This window comes from Vespa mandarinia, chromosome 4, assembly GCF_050613455.1.
Source record: "Vespa mandarinia isolate Hongniang chromosome 4, ASM5061345v1, whole genome shotgun sequence".
NCBI lineage: Eukaryota > Metazoa > Arthropoda > Insecta > Hymenoptera > Vespidae > Vespa > Vespa mandarinia.
Genome location: NC_140813.1, coordinates 6219404 through 6235032, shown reverse-complemented (window position 1 = coordinate 6235032; position 15629 = coordinate 6219404). Strand labels below are relative to the sequence as shown.

At 36.6% G+C, this 15629-nt stretch overlaps 3 protein-coding genes across 4 annotated transcripts in view; all 3 read left to right on the top strand.

The window, feature by feature from the left end:
• LOC118450250 (unconventional myosin-XVIIIa) overlaps positions 1 to 6030 on the top strand; it is a 71801-nt gene extending 65771 nt beyond the window's left edge. For both annotated transcript variants that reach the window (XM_085656419.1, XM_035885875.2), the window contains 8 exons: positions 994 to 1353; positions 1451 to 1605; positions 2463 to 2586; positions 2679 to 3133; positions 3254 to 3566; positions 3723 to 3986; positions 4086 to 4423; positions 4731 to 6030. In XM_085656419.1, the coding sequence (XP_085512545.1) occupies positions 994 to 1353; positions 1451 to 1605; positions 2463 to 2586; positions 2679 to 3133; positions 3254 to 3566; positions 3723 to 3986; positions 4086 to 4423; positions 4731 to 4737 (2016 nt within the window). In that variant the 3' untranslated portion in view covers positions 4738 to 6030. The remainder of the gene's footprint in view (positions 1 to 993; positions 1354 to 1450; positions 1606 to 2462; positions 2587 to 2678; positions 3134 to 3253; positions 3567 to 3722; positions 3987 to 4085; positions 4424 to 4730) is intronic.
• Positions 6031 to 8738: 2708 nt separating this feature from the next.
• On the top strand, positions 8739 to 9502 carry LOC146873063 (uncharacterized). The gene is made up of 3 exons (XM_085656597.1): positions 8739 to 8897; positions 9112 to 9231; positions 9362 to 9502. Exons 1-3 carry the CDS (start codon positions 8739 to 8741, stop codon positions 9500 to 9502), a joined length of 420 nt encoding a protein of 139 aa, XP_085512723.1.
• Positions 9503 to 10125: 623 nt separating this feature from the next.
• LOC146873062 (uncharacterized) lies at positions 10126 to 10883 on the top strand. The gene is made up of 4 exons (XM_085656681.1): positions 10126 to 10236; positions 10352 to 10497; positions 10575 to 10707; positions 10766 to 10883. Exons 1-4 carry the CDS (start codon positions 10168 to 10170, stop codon positions 10817 to 10819), a joined length of 402 nt encoding a protein of 133 aa, XP_085512807.1. The 5' UTR covers positions 10126 to 10167; the 3' UTR covers positions 10820 to 10883.
• Positions 10884 to 15629: the final 4746 nt, after the last annotated feature.

Below are 15629 nucleotides of genomic sequence, written 5' to 3'. Positions count from 1 at the left end.
CGGAGGATAAGAAAGATGAATCGACTGAAAGACACTTGATAAATTCTCCGAGTACCAGTAAATGTATTGGGAACTTAGCAAAGAGACCACCCTTACCACCTATCGTCAATCATACCAAAAGACCAAGTAGTAGATTACACATTGCTAGTACTTTGAATTCGATTACGAGAAGTCCGTCACCTTCTAATAGTCTCTCTTCTAGTCTATCCTATCGCGCTAGATCGTCCACCAGATCACCTTCATTAACTTCCTCCAGAGTTTATTCTCGCTTAGATTGTTCAACGTCACTTTCTGTACCACCACGTCGAACGTTTCCACGTGAAAACAGCGTAGCTTCCTTGCCCAACGAGGATGTTGCCTCGAAAGAGCAAGCACCTGTCGTCTTTGATGCTAGTCTTAACTTCGTTCTGGGCTGTGATAAGCAACGAGTCAGACAATCCTTCAGACCTACGGCCTCTCATCTTGAACCTGCCACAGCTTCCTCTTATCTTTCTAATAGAATATCGCAATTTCTTAAACGTACCGATCATATTATGGACGAATGGCGAAGTCTTGGTCATAAAGAAGATTTGGATGAGAGTTGTATATCCATCTCCAATAATTCACGAAACAACTCGAGAACGTACATGGGAAGAAGTCAGAGTGCTACGAATATCATGATCAAAGGGTATCAATACTTCAGTAGGTCTTCCAGTATGACTAAGAGTCCCTCATCGAGACGAAGTATTTCTAGGGCTTCGGAAGATAGGACACTGTCAGATGGTCCTGGGAATGAGGTACCTTTGAACAGCCCAAGTCAATTGTTAAAAATGAATATTTCTTCAAATGTAAATTCTGATTTAATTTGGAATTACTATCATATCGAAATAATTCTTTGCGATTATATGAATATCGGATGAAGATAATTATCATATATTTTGTTATACGTAAGAGTATATTTTTTTTACATTGTAATATATGAATGTAATATACGAATATTTCTTTTTATTTCAGTTGAGCGAAATGACGGCTGACTTCGCGGAAGAACACTCAACCTCTACGTTAGCAGCCGAGAGGATCGATGCAGAAACATCGGAACGTTTAAGATTAGAACGAGAACTCCAAGATGTTACCGAGGCCAATAAGAATCTCCAGCAGACTACTGAAAGACTCGAAATGGAATTATTGTACGCGAGAGCAGCTGATTTGAACGGCGTCGCGTCAGATGGTGAAGATGGCGAAGATGGTGGTGTCTATAGGCAACGCTACGAACATGCTATTCGTGAACTCGAATTTACCAAGAGAAAGATGGCTCAACAGCACGAAGACGATCTCGAACAATTGGTTGGTCTAAAGAAGCAATTGGAGAAGAAGGTACGTTTTCACATCTTTCATGACTTCAACTAAAGGAACATTCAATCAAGATAATAATTATATGTGTCTTATCGAGTCTTGTTACTTATATCCTCAGCTAGCCGATGCCTATGAAGAAGTCGAAGAACAACGTCAGGTCGTAGGTCAATGGAAACGCCGAGTTCAAAAGTTAAACGGTGAAATGCATGATCTAAGATTGCTGTTGGAAGAACAAACCGCTAGAAATAATCTTTTGGAAAAGAAACAACGCAAGTGAGTTAGAATCTGATTTCCATGTTTCTGAACAATCTAAAAGTGATGCTTTTAGCGTATGCCTTTAACGTATTAGTTATTGGTTTGTTTGAATTCACGAAAATGATCGTGCGCGGCTTGGCAATAACGATTAGTACAATAGCTGTAGCGATTATAATAATAGTAAAAGCACTCTGATGTCAGTTATAACACAGGAACTTAACAGCTCGTAAATTGTCCCGATTCTACTTTGTAAAATTTCCACGAAGTTGGAAAGCCGAGAAAAATAAAGAACTTGCAGAAGATCGTATCTGGGTTTTCCGCTGATGCGTTCCGTTCTCTGTTAATACTTTGACGAAAGACGACTAGTATTGGGAGGTGGCTCGCTCTATTCTCATTTCTTCCGTAGCAACAAGTGTTTCTGGCTTGGCGCCAGGCCAATAGCGCCGCGAGGGCACCCCTGCCAGACTTTGAGATCGTATCCAGCTTGGCTATAAATCGCGATGGGTGATAGTAAAAATAGTTGGATACTATGATTAACGTAAATTCAAAGATATATTCCCCGAATCATTTTTCTTCGTCTTTGAGTACTTTTATCTTGTTACCATTTGTATCACGTTCATTCATTGTTGTGTAATACTTTGGCATACGTGTCCTATTTCCGCCTTTAGTATTTTCGACTTCACTGTTAATATAGATGAATTTAATAGCAATTTTGTATACGATATAGGATGATCAGGTGATTAGAGTCACAAGAGATTTTAAGGATATAAAGACATAGATGTGGGCAGATATTAATTAATAAAAAAATAAGTTTGTATGTTAAAATCTGAAAAAAAATCTATTAAATGACTAACGGCAATCTTAATTTTTTTTAGGTTTGATTCGGAAACGCAAAACTTGATGAACGATCTCAGGCAAGAAAAAGCGCAACGAGAGAGATTAGCGCGGGAAAAAGAGATTACAATCGCTGAAAAGTTTACGATAGAACAAAACTTGAGTGTAAGTATCATACCAACAAAAAGTACTGGTATTAAATAAATAATGTATGTATGATGAAATAAAAATCAATTGAATACGTCGTCCTTTTGTAGGATGCAAAATTAGAAATTGAATTGAAAGAAGAACGACTTCGTACGTTGAGTCAAGAATTGGAGGAATTAACGTTCGGTGGTAAAACAGAAGAAGAGGTTGCTCAATTGAAGAAAGCGAAACACGAGTTGGAAAAACGCGCAAAGGATCAAGAAGAAGAACTGGATGATTTGGCTGGACAGGTGCAACTGCTTGAACAGGCAAAATTAAGACTCGAGATGAGTATTGAACAGCAACGTAAAGAAATGCGAAAGGAGATGCAGCAACGTGACGAAGAGCTGGAAGATGTACGTGGAAATGCCCTTAAAAAAGTAAAAGCTTTGGAATCTCAATTGGAGAACGAACATGAGGAACGAACGATACTTCTTCGAGAGAAACACGAATTCGAACGAAGATTGGTAGCCATAGAAGAACAGGATAGGGCTGATCGTGCTGTGGATGCTGAAACGACACAAAGGTTCGTTTTGCTTAAAAATTATTTTTAGTTATGTTTAAATAGCGTTTTATTTAAATCTTTTTCAATTGAATATTATGTGTATATTATTTCAATTTGTTTTTTATTTTTGAAATGTTAAAGATTAAAAAGAGATCTAAAGAGGACAAGAGCATTGCTGAGGGATGCCCAAACAATGCTAGAAAGATCGAAAGGTGATTCGACTGGTAAAGCAGCTTTGAGACAATTGAAAAACCAATTGGAAGACGCTGAATGTGCCAGAGCAGCGGCTGTCAAAGCTAAACAAGCTTTGGAACAAGAATTGAACGAGACGCAAGCTACTTTGGAGGAAGCTACGAGACTACGTTCCGAAGCCGAGGATCGTGCTAATGCTGCTAATCGTGAACGATCGGAACTCCTCTCTCAGCTCGAAGAAAATGAAGAAGAACTTGCCGAAGTAAGTTACCTTGCACGTATAAACTTTTAATTACATATTATTTAACATTTAATACTTAAGAATAAAAACAGTGTAATTTAACATTTATAAATAGTAAATTGTAAAAATATTTATTGATTTTGATTTGATTTGATTTTTTTTTTTTTTTTTTTTAAGGTATTGAAAAAGTATCGAGCTGCTGTTCAACAAGTTTCAGCAGAACAAGCACAATTACAAGAAGCTCAGGTGCAAATCGCGGCACTCGAAGCAGAAAAATCGTCATTAAAAGATCAATTATCAGAATTGAGTCAACGATTGGAATCCGTTGAACAACTCGGTGATCCAACTGCTAATAGTCTTGCTACGAGACGATTAGAGTTTCGCACAAAGGAGTTGGAAAGTAAATTGGAACTGGAACAAACAACAAGAGCTCGTCTCGAAGTAAAAATTTTCTTAATCGTTTCTCAATGAAACAAAATAAAGAATTGATTTAATATTTAAAAATTTATTAACATCGTATTTTTCTTTTTTTTTTTTCAGACTCAAATAGCACGACTTAAGGAGAGTGTTGAAAAGCTTCAAACTGAGACAGCTTTACTTAGAACAAAGGAACAAACGGCACAAGACACGGCAAGAAGATTACAGAGATCATTGCGCGATGCTCGTGAAGAAGCGAGTTCCGCGTTAGCTCGCGAACAAGAAGCGACACGTGCACGACGCGAATTAGAGAAATCTTTGGAGGCTGCTGAAGCTGAAACTAAGGTTGCTCGGGACGATCTAAGATTAGCACTTCAAAGAATAGACGATTTGCAAAGTGCTATACAGGGTGAACTCGACTTAGATTGTAGCGAAGAAGCGACTAGTGAAAATAGCGACAGGTTGGATTTGATAGGGGAAAAAAAATATGTATATATAGGGCATTTTATTTTAATCTGATCCAAATAAAATATTTATGAGAAAATATTTGAACGAAGGTGAATAGATTGTTAGATTATAAATGTAAAGATTTTGAATTGTCTGGTGTCGTTAATGATTTCAATATAATTCATTTGGATCGATTAAAACAGAACGATCTATATAGAAAAATTTTCTATCCTTCATTATCTTTGTATATTTATTTATTTATTCATTTATTTATTTATTTATTTATTTATTTATTTATTTATTTATTGTTTTTTTTTTCAGTGATTGATCCGGAGCAACATCGGACTTAGAGTCCGAAGCAGACGAAGAAGAACCGATCGATCGAAAAGGATCGGCTCGATGTTCTGACGATGCATCATTATCTAATGAGACACCGATCGAAGAAGATCGTCGTATAAAATTTTTGGACACACGAACGAAGACCAGTTGCGAATGAACCGAATCCCGTTATAGATGGAAAAATAAAATATCAAAGAAATGAAACTTTCATCGATCGTTACACATAACACACGTACACACATACATATATATATACATATATTCGTGTTTTCTACGTTGACATGTTGTGACTAGGAAAAAGTCGATTGGTCGCATAAAAGTGTCTGAAGTATTATTTTCGTCGTAATAGCAAATAAAAAATTATCGAAAGGGAATCAAAGAAGGCGAATCACTCGAAACGGTGATTCGTCTTATTATAATAATTAAGATACAAAGAGAGGAAGGAAAATTCGTATCGTTAACAATTAAGCTGCGAAAAAAGTCTCCTGATAATTGTACGCGAACAAGAGTCAACAATTTTCACGATTTCTCTCGCGGCTTTTCTCGCGGCTTATCCAAAAAAGATAGCAGCGAGTAAGTAGGTGCTAAACTAATAAAAATGTATAATAACCGTAATGCTTCGACGTCGTGGTTGAACGTGTCTTCTTCTTCTTTTCATTTTCTCTCCTTTCTGTTTTCTCTCTCTTTCTCTCTATCTTTTTATTTTTTTCTTTCTTTCTTTCTTTCTTTCTTCTTGTTCGCGCATAATTGGTGCTACTTTGCCCGACTATAGTCTTCTACACGAACGAACGATATCGTTCCTTCAGTCTTCCAAGCGAAATCAAATAACTTTTAATTTCTGAGACTCTTAATACTATTGTCAAATGGCAAAGTACATGGAATTTTAAAGAATATATACCTCAGAGCACCCTTTGAACTAGAAAATAATCGTCACACGAAAAAAAAGCCTTACTTCCATCCAGAAAATAAATATATATATACATACATATATATATATATATATATATGTATATATATATATATATATATGCATACACACAAATATATATATATATATTTATATATTCATATATAAATATATATGTATATCCCTACATGCTTTCCGCATGATTGCAAATCGCGAGATTGCAAATATAGATCGCGTTTTTTGCCGTGTTTCGTTTGTATAGAAAGAAAAAAAGAAACAAACAAATAAGCCACGACTCGAGTCGGATCTTTGATTTCGTGTAAGAACTCTCGTGTAACTTATTGCTTTGTAAAATGCAGATCTCTTATTTAATTACACTGATGTCTGTCATTTATTTCACCGATCACAACCTGTTTGCGAAATCTTTTTATGAATGGAACAAAAAATTATTGAAAATAATGAGAGTCAATGAGAAATTTGATTTTTAATTAATACATGTGATTTTGATCATTAAGAAAATATATCAGAATTTGTTGAATAAAAAAATATAACAATATTTGTTGCCTGGTTGAAGTTTAATATAGTTCTCCTATAATAGTATTGTCAAGGAGTATCTATATTTTTTATATTTCTTTTTAAACAAATACACTTAAAAACTAAAACTTTTTTGTTTTAGTCAGAAATTCAAAAACGTCAAGTATTTTAAACATTCTATGTAGATCTTCATGTATCAAAATTATTTGTATATATATATATACTGTTATATAATATTTCTAAGACATCAGAGATTTAATATAGTAAAAATTCTTAGTAATATTTTAACATTCTACCATTATATTTAGCTATATATTACGAAAGCCTCAACAGAGAGATATTCGATATATTTATTAATGGAATATTTATTCAATAGGAACATCTTCGATGTTCAATAATATTTTTTTCTTTTTCTTCTTCTTTTAATTTCTAGTTTAAAAAATGGATCGCAAAAAGAAGGATTCAGAAAATGTGAAATGCTAACGTTCAAGCAGCAAAAGCAGTACATTCTATTCTCAAGAAAAAGTTCATTAACGATGTCAATGCTAATCAATTGAAGGATACGAAGAAGAATGCATCTTAAAAAAAATATCTAAACAAACTGATTAATGATATGAGTGAAGGGTAAGTTTAAAAGGGAATGAAACACGCTTCTGATGTTTTAGGTTTTTTTATTTTTTTTTCTCTCAAATATCACAAAGCCGTTGCATAGATATCGAAAATCTTTATTTATGTTTATCTTAATATCCTTTATCGTTTATTTTTTTTTTTTTTTTAATAAGTGCAACAAATTATAAATGGAATAATTTAAAAATTGATGAAAAATCTGTTTAATTTTTTTTTTTTATTTTTTTTTTTTTATTTTTTATTTTTTTTTTTTTATAAGTATAAATATATGCTGATTATATGAAAAAACAAGCCATTCACCGTGATCACTACAGATTTTGATATAATTAATAATTAATTGATATATTTTATGGATAATTTAAAAAATTTAACAATGCATCCTTCTAGTGTTTTTTCTCCTACCTATTTTTTCAATATCAATTTAATCCATTAATTAATAAACTGTACACATTACTCTCTTTCATATTTAATTTACTAATAAAAGAAATTAAATGGAAAAATTTTTAAATTGATACGGTTAAATTAAAGACGAACTTCGTTTCTTTTATACTCTAATTTAGCAATCAAGATTTTTCGTTTATTTACCATAAGATATGCTCGTTCATTACGTCGCGATCAGATTTTAAAATGAACTTGTTTATCAAATTGATCCAGACATTCGAGCCAATTTTATATTTTTCGTCTTGTTATTTCCATTTGAACTAAAGTACAATATCGTGAAAGTTCGTATCTCCTTTGAATTAATTATTTCTTTGCTTTTATATTAATTATCGTTCAAAATGTAAGAAAAGTGTTGGAACGTATTAAGTATGCTTAAATCAAATTAGAGGATGCAATGATGATCATGCAAAAATATACTAAAGATAGTTAGTTGATTGTATACATTAACGATCGCGTGTAAGAATAAGAAAATAAATTCTATTTATAGCAAATTTATGTATAATATCTATTCTTATAATTATATTACATTTTAATCATCTTTTATCTTAATATTGTTTTTTTTATTATTTCCGTACATACTATACAAAATTTTATACGATCCTAATGTAATGAATAGAGCTAGTATCAATTAGTATCGCCACTTCGCATTGAATATTTGTGAAAAAATAAAACGCGTTACTATTTGATTCTTTCGATTTTGTGTGTTGAAATTATTATTATATCTATAACGCATAAATGCGTGCTTTGTCGAGTGTATCGAGTGTATTTAATTAAAAAAAAAAAAAAAAAAAAAAAAAAAAAAAGAAAAGTAAAAATAAGTGTTCCACTTGAAACCTTTCACTAAATAAGAAATAATGAATATCATTAACATTTACCGCCTTGAAATCAAATAACTCTTGCCAAAGCAATTTTTCACAAAACTGTCGACTTTTGATGATAAAAATTTGTAAAGCTTCATTTTTATGAATACCCGATATATTATAATTTTTATACTATATTACGTTATATAGAAAAATAATACATACACAATTGTTAATATCATAATAATCAAGCACTTGTTAAATTTCCTTCCATGATTATACGTTCACTTCGACATGCAAAGATATACTGGCGGCCAATAAACAATATTTTTAATCTAACGCTCATGTCTCTTCTAAAAGAGAAAGAATATCGAAAAGTATAAATGTATTATAGCAAATCATTTAATTACTGAGAAACTACATCTGTTTCTTACTAATGCTAAATCTACTAGTATTAAAAGTATGACTAAGGGATATCGATATTAGGGGAGAAAAATTATGGATGTCAGTTATATCAAGTAAAGGAGTATTGTTTTCTTTATTTCCGTGTAACTTTTATCTTATCCTCCCCTACAAATAAATTCTTAATGACGATTATTATGGAATATTTAACGAAACAACTCGAAGGGGATTGCAGTCATGCGCGGCTGTAAATTTTTTAATCATTGAACAGATGCGAATATGACTTTGAGAGCTTCAGATCGTTTCAGAAAATATTGTTGCCTTTACAATCATCGATTGTTCGCGCTTATTGGTTTATGGCCTTATCAGAAATTATCGAAACGACTGTTACGTGTTACTTTCGTAATTTTCATCTTAACTATAAACATTTTATCTCAGGTAAATCTTGACGTTGCAAACGTGCACATAAATTATCATGCAATTTGTTTCATTTCACGTCGATATATTTTACATTAATCTGAGAGATATTAAAATTTTAAATGATATAAGTATAGTCCATTGAAAAAGATGTTCGAATTATTACATTACCATTAATAATAAATGATCTTCATTTCTAAAAGATCGTAAGAGAAAAATTTATCATTAACTTTAGACTATCATATTCCTTACAATGGAGTTGAAAATGGATTTGATTATTGAATTGATGCAAACATTTTTGCCCACCTCAACTTTCTTCCTGTGTTATTGTAATATGATCTACAATTCCACCAGAGTTCGTATATTTAATTAATTATTTGTCCTTGGTGAATTTCTTGTATTAATTATGCATTCGTTGTGGATTGCATTCGTTATAACGATATATAAAAGAATAAAGAGAAAATGAAATAACGTTTGTCTTTCAGCTAAGAACTATTTTTCATCGTATTAGATACGATTTGAATGATTTAACAGAACAACAAGAATTAACAATAATGCGAAAGTACGCCAATGAAAGCAAACTATTGTTGATGTCAATCGCACGTTGGTACACCAAAAATACATAATGTTTTTTTTCTTTTTCTTTTCTTATTAACATTGAATGTTTATAATAACTTTATTTTGCAATTAAGCTTTTGCTCTTCCCATTTCAGTCGTCTGTTATCTTTATATAGTTTTTCTAATAATTCCATTCATTTTATACGGTCTACTCTACATCTTCAACGTCATCGATGATATGAAATTAAAATTACCACTTCACATTGAATATTTTCTAAAAAGCAGTATGCATTACTATATTGTTCTTTTGTACGAATTCATAGCAGCAACCATCATATGTTCTGTGGGTGTTGCAAATTATTCTATGTTTATATCATTCACGCAACATGCCTGCGCTTTATTCAATATCGTTAGGTAAATATAATAATAATTTTTAACGTCATTACCTTAAAAAATTGAAATCTTCACCAATAAATATTTTATTTAATCAATCGTTACAGTATAAAGCTAGAGAGACCATTTCAAAAAAGTCAGTATAGTTTTTTGTATATTTATCCTTTTAATACTTGTGAAAAAGAATATGATTGGATTGTAGATGCCATAAAATGGCATTGTAATGCCATCAAGTTTGTATTTTCTACGATAACAAATTTATATTATTATTAAATGTAAATTTTTAATCTTATAATACGTGTTCTTTCGCTCTTGAAGTTTCGTCGCCTTATTAAAGTTGATGTACATTAGAATATATTTCATCGAAATATTGTTTGCAATGGGATTCATTATCATAGATTATCTTTATGTAAGTAATATTAGTAAGTAAGCTTGAAATAATCTAGGCATACTATTACAAAAACAAAAAATATTACGTTATTTTTTTCTATTATGATTTAGAAATTAAAACATTTGTTTTGCAGTTATTCGAGTTCTTACCTTTAACAGAAAACATACACGATACATTAAAACGTTCTATTTACATTTCTGCGAATTTACTTATAATATACATTTATTGCTACCTCGGACAAAAGTTGATAAACAATAGCACCGGTTTATTAACGAAATGGTAAGTTTTTTAAAAATTCACAACTCGTACGCATTTCCTTTTTCATATCATTAAATATATATAAACATCCTACCAAGTTGTGAAATTCCATTTGATGCATTATCTATAAAAACGCGAAAGATGTTGCTCTTGCTTATGGTTGCGAGTCTGAAACCATCAACTTTTTCCATGAGTGGAATTATTGTAGCGTCACATGAAATGTTTACAAAGGTAAGAAAAATAATATTTATAAATTATGAAAATGTCTTATGCTTTTTTATTTTTTTAGATAATGCGTTCGTCACTTTCATTTGCTATGGTATGTTACAAAGTACGCCAATAACATGATGTTCGCGCGCACAATCGATGCTCATTTACGATAAAAATGTCAAACAGTGTATACCAAACATTTTATTTTATATATGTATAAAATATATTTCATAGACCTCGATGTGGTTAAAATGATAATAAAGTTTTATATGTGTCAACTTTGTCATTCGTGAATATACAGCCATCCGGTAGTACTTGCATTATATAATCTAGATATAGATTCCAATATATTCCAAATAATACTGACCTAGGTCTCACCACGTGGAGATTGCTGCATCTGGACACCCATGGACTAACGGTGACTTTAGTTTAGAGTTTTTTAGTTGTTGTGTTTGCTGTTGTGGTTGCTGTAGTGGTTGTTGTAGTAGTTGTTGTAGTGGTTGTTTTTATGGTTGTTTTTTAGTTGTTGTGGCTGTTGTAGTGGTTGTTTTTATGGTTGTTTTTGTGTTGTTGTGGTTATTTTTGTGGTTGTTTTTGTGGTTGTTGTAGTGGTTGTTGTAGTTGTTGTTTTTTAGTTGTTGTGGTTGTTATAGTGGATATTGTTTAGTTGTTTTAGTAGTTGTTTTTGTGGTTATTGTAGTTGTTATCGTTATGGTTGTCGTCATGGATGTATGGATATGGTTGGTATGGTTGTATGGTTATGGTTGTATGGTCTTATATTTATCGTTGCCAACATCGACCACTACAACTACTATGACAACCACACAACTATAACCATACAACCATAACCATACAACCATACAACCATAACCATACAATCATACAACCATTCAACCATACAACCATACAACCATACAACCATAACCATTCAACCATACCAACCATATCCATACAACTACGACGACAACCATAACGATAACAACTAAAACAACCACAAAAACAACCGCTACAACAACCACAAAAACAACTACTACAACAACATTCCTGCGTCTGCAGGAAGCAGAGGCAGGAAAGGCCATGGCCTCCGTCTTTTGCGGCGCCACTTTAAGACCCAATCCCTCGATCTCCTCTACCAAAACGTCCAAGTCTCGCTTAGCGTTCATGATAGACTGAGACAGGTCCCATCCCAGGAGGGCCGTGTCATCCGCATAGCAGATAACACGGGAGCCACCTGGCATCGGAGTTCGGAGGACACTGTCATAGGCAATGATCCACAACGTGGGGCCCAAAACGGATCCCTGTGGGACCCTACAATACACCTGTTTTTCCACGGCGCGTTCATACCTGCCTGTATATGCTATGGCGCAATTGTCTAAATAGCTCTTGATGATACTCACCAGGTAGCGTGGAAAATTTTTATGCTCCATCGCCCTGACGATAACGGCTCACGGCAAGAAGTTGAAAGCGTTCGAGATATCCAGACTCACCAGGATAACCACCTTCTTGACCCGCGTCGATGCCTCCACGAAGTTTTTAACATCGAGGACGGCATCCACAGGTGATCTTCCCGTCCAAATCCCATACTGTGATGGCGCCAGGGTCCGAGTCTTCTCTAAGTAGCTGTTGATCCGGCCAACAACTACCCGCTCGAATAGTTTTTCCAGTTCGCCAATCACGTATATGGGTCTATATGATCCTGGTGAGTCCGGGGGCGCGTCCCTTTTCTTTTTGATCAGGACGAGCCTCGCTATCTTCCCACGCTGTCGGAAACCTTTCTGTCCTCAAGCATGCGGAGAAGCACTGCGCCAACCCTTTTCCACAGTGCGACGCAGCACGCACAACCACACCCGATATCTCATCCAGTTCAGGAATCTTCTTTTCTTTTCCTTTCCTGGCAGCAGCCAAGACCTCCTCCGCAGAGATAGTCATCTCTGAGAGTGTAGGTTTCTGCGGCTCATCAGTTCCCGGTCCTCCTGGGAATAGCTCAGAGAGGATATTCTCCAGTACCTCATCCTCCAGAATTTCAGTTACTGATGGGGCATAAGGCCTAAGTTTTCCCAAGACCAATTTGTAGGGTCTGCCCCATGGATCATCCTCTATGGAGTCCAGCAGGTCCCTCCATGAGTTCTTTTTGGCTTCCTTAATAGCCCTAGTCAGTGCCCTCCTTGCGTCCCTTCGAGCGTCCAGGCACCGCACTATTTCTTCCCCATTTTTCTTTTTTCTGACTCTGGAAAGTTTCCTTACTGTGGTCGTCGCAACGGCCCTAAGGTTCGTTAATTCGTCCAAGCACCAGTAATTACTTTTATTACCGCAGGTTTGTCCCCTCACCCGGGACATGGCCATGTCGCACGCTTGTTTCATTGTAAACTGTGCCCACTTCATCAGCTAGTCTACACAGTCCGCACCGACCACGCTCCCCCCGCACATAGCTCCATCCGTCCATTCCCTTGAAATGAGGACCGCAACCAAGTAGTCTTCATCCAAGGAGTTAACCTTCCAACGAGGAGGCTTTTTATCTTGTGAGCAAAAATTTCGGACCCCTGTAGCCTCGTGCCTATAGCTATATCTAACATACAGGTGGTCCGACAGGGACTGGGCCTCATCCACCCTCCAGTCCGAGAGGCGGACGCCAACTGCCGCCGTGCCCCACGTTAGATCTATAACACTCGACCCCTGTGGTCGAACGCACGTGGGACAGCCAACCCGGTTCAGCAGACCCAGGTTCATTCTGTTAACCCAAACGCAGAGCAACTCACCCCTACGGTTACTCCTGCCTTCCGGATCCCATCTGCTGAACCGGGCATTAAAATAGCTAGCCACCAGCGCTGGGAGAGCGAGGAATGTTCCTAAGAGCTTTTCGAGCTTATCAAGGAATCTACGAAACATATTAATGTTCTCGCTGGGAGGAAAGTAGACCGAAACTACCAGCGAGTCCCCCCATTTAACGGTTACGTAAAAAAGACCCCGACGCACCAGGCTACAGGGTCTTCCACTTTCGCCTACAAGCACCGCGGAGAATGAAGTCCCTCTTAGGGATGAGAACCACCTCTCATCCCCCGGAAGAATCCACCATGGTTCCGCAATGACCGCAATCTCCTCTCTCATGCATCCTCGCGCATGCGCTGTGCCAGCAAGTCTTGCGCACGGCGCGCGTGTTTTATGTTTATCTGTAGAACAGCAGAGGACATTGTCTATGGACCCTCCGCTGCTACTACACCTATTGAGGTGCCCGGTTCAGCTTGTTCCACCTCCATGTCTTCATGCACTTCCCTCTTCTCAGTCACTCTCACTGTCCTCGCTGCCGCTTTTTCCGCGACCTTATGCGGATTCTCTCGGATTGTCTCAGGGCAATCATTTGGTGCCCTCCCGAAAACCTTGTCTATCCATTTTCTAGGAGGCACTATCGGGCACTCCCAAGAACCGGCACAGTGGTTGGTCGGCTTCCGGCCAGCGTCTGCACAAACCGGACACTCCGGTTTATCCGTGCATATCTTGGCCAGGTGGCCCGGTTTTCCATAGACGTAGCATAGGTCTGTCCTAGGCTTTGTAGCAGGGCACATTGCAGCAACATGTCCTCGCGCCAGGCACCGATGGCATCTGAGGAGCCCCTGCCTGAGTCCATGCACCCTCACCAATGTTCAACCCACATTTATCCTGCTCCTCTCCAGGGCCGCCCGGATGGCGGACACCGGAGCCGAGACAGTGACCTCGCCTAGTCTACCTCTGCCAATCCTGATTTTTCCTACCTTAATGAGGTTGAGTCCGTTCCGGATTGCACCTCCAGCAGCGCGTTCCTAATGACGGTCACGTTAGCGGCCGCATCCAGTCCCACTAACCTTATGGTGCTCGTGTGCAAAGAGCGAGTAACTTTCGCTCCTGGGACAGCACTCCTCAAGGCCTCCACCACCCGGTCAGCCTTCTCATTTGCCCCTTTGCCTTGTACCTGCCATATAAATACCAAAACATACCCGTGAGGCCTCTTCTGCACGATATGCTGCCGATCCCTAGGTCCTTTATGTTGATGTTCTCCCTGGCCCGGAGGAGTGCGTCTCTGTACGTCGTCTCCTCGGTACAGAATAGGGAAATTCCAGCGACTTCTCTTTCTCTTTGCCTCCTCTTCTTTCTTCCCTGCGCGCCACTCCTCTTCCCTCTTTTTCTGGGGGAAAAAACAACCACTACAACAACCACAACAACTAAAAAACAACCACTACAACCAACTACAACATCTAAAAAACAACCACTACAACAACCACAAAAACAACCACTACAACAACCACAACAACTAATAAACAACCACAACAACTAATAAACAACCACAAAAACAACCACTACAACAACCACAACAACTAAAAAACAACCACTACAACAACCACAAAAACAACCACTACAACTACAACAACTAAAAAACAATCACTACAACATCCACAGAAACGATTTAAGATCCGCGTTCGTAATTTTCTAATCAAAATTTCGAACAATAAAAGAGAGCCCACGGTAGGATCTTTAATCGCTCGCGGACACCTACGTGAGCTTTATAATAACGGTGATTCTACTCTAAAATCCGCATTCTCGGGATGAATGAGCTACCCAGAGAATTCTGGCTTCCAACGTTATCTGAAGGAGGGTCAGTCCCTGCTTATAGATAACAGGACCGTCGCAACATCGGCAACTACAATATATTACTCTCTAACACGACTGACTTGAACAAGCAATCAAACGAAGCCTATCATCGTACGGCTTTTAATCGCGCTCGCGAATATCCACGCCTGCGTCCGCCAACGCAAGCGCGAGTATTCTCCCTATTTTAGCCGTATTCGCGTGTAAAGTCCTCGATGATGAACCAAACCGAATCCTTACTGGTCAAAAACCAAACCACAAGAATCTGGACCTCTATAATCGAAATTAAAAAAGAAGTGGAAGAGAAGAAGAGAAAGAGTAGAAAA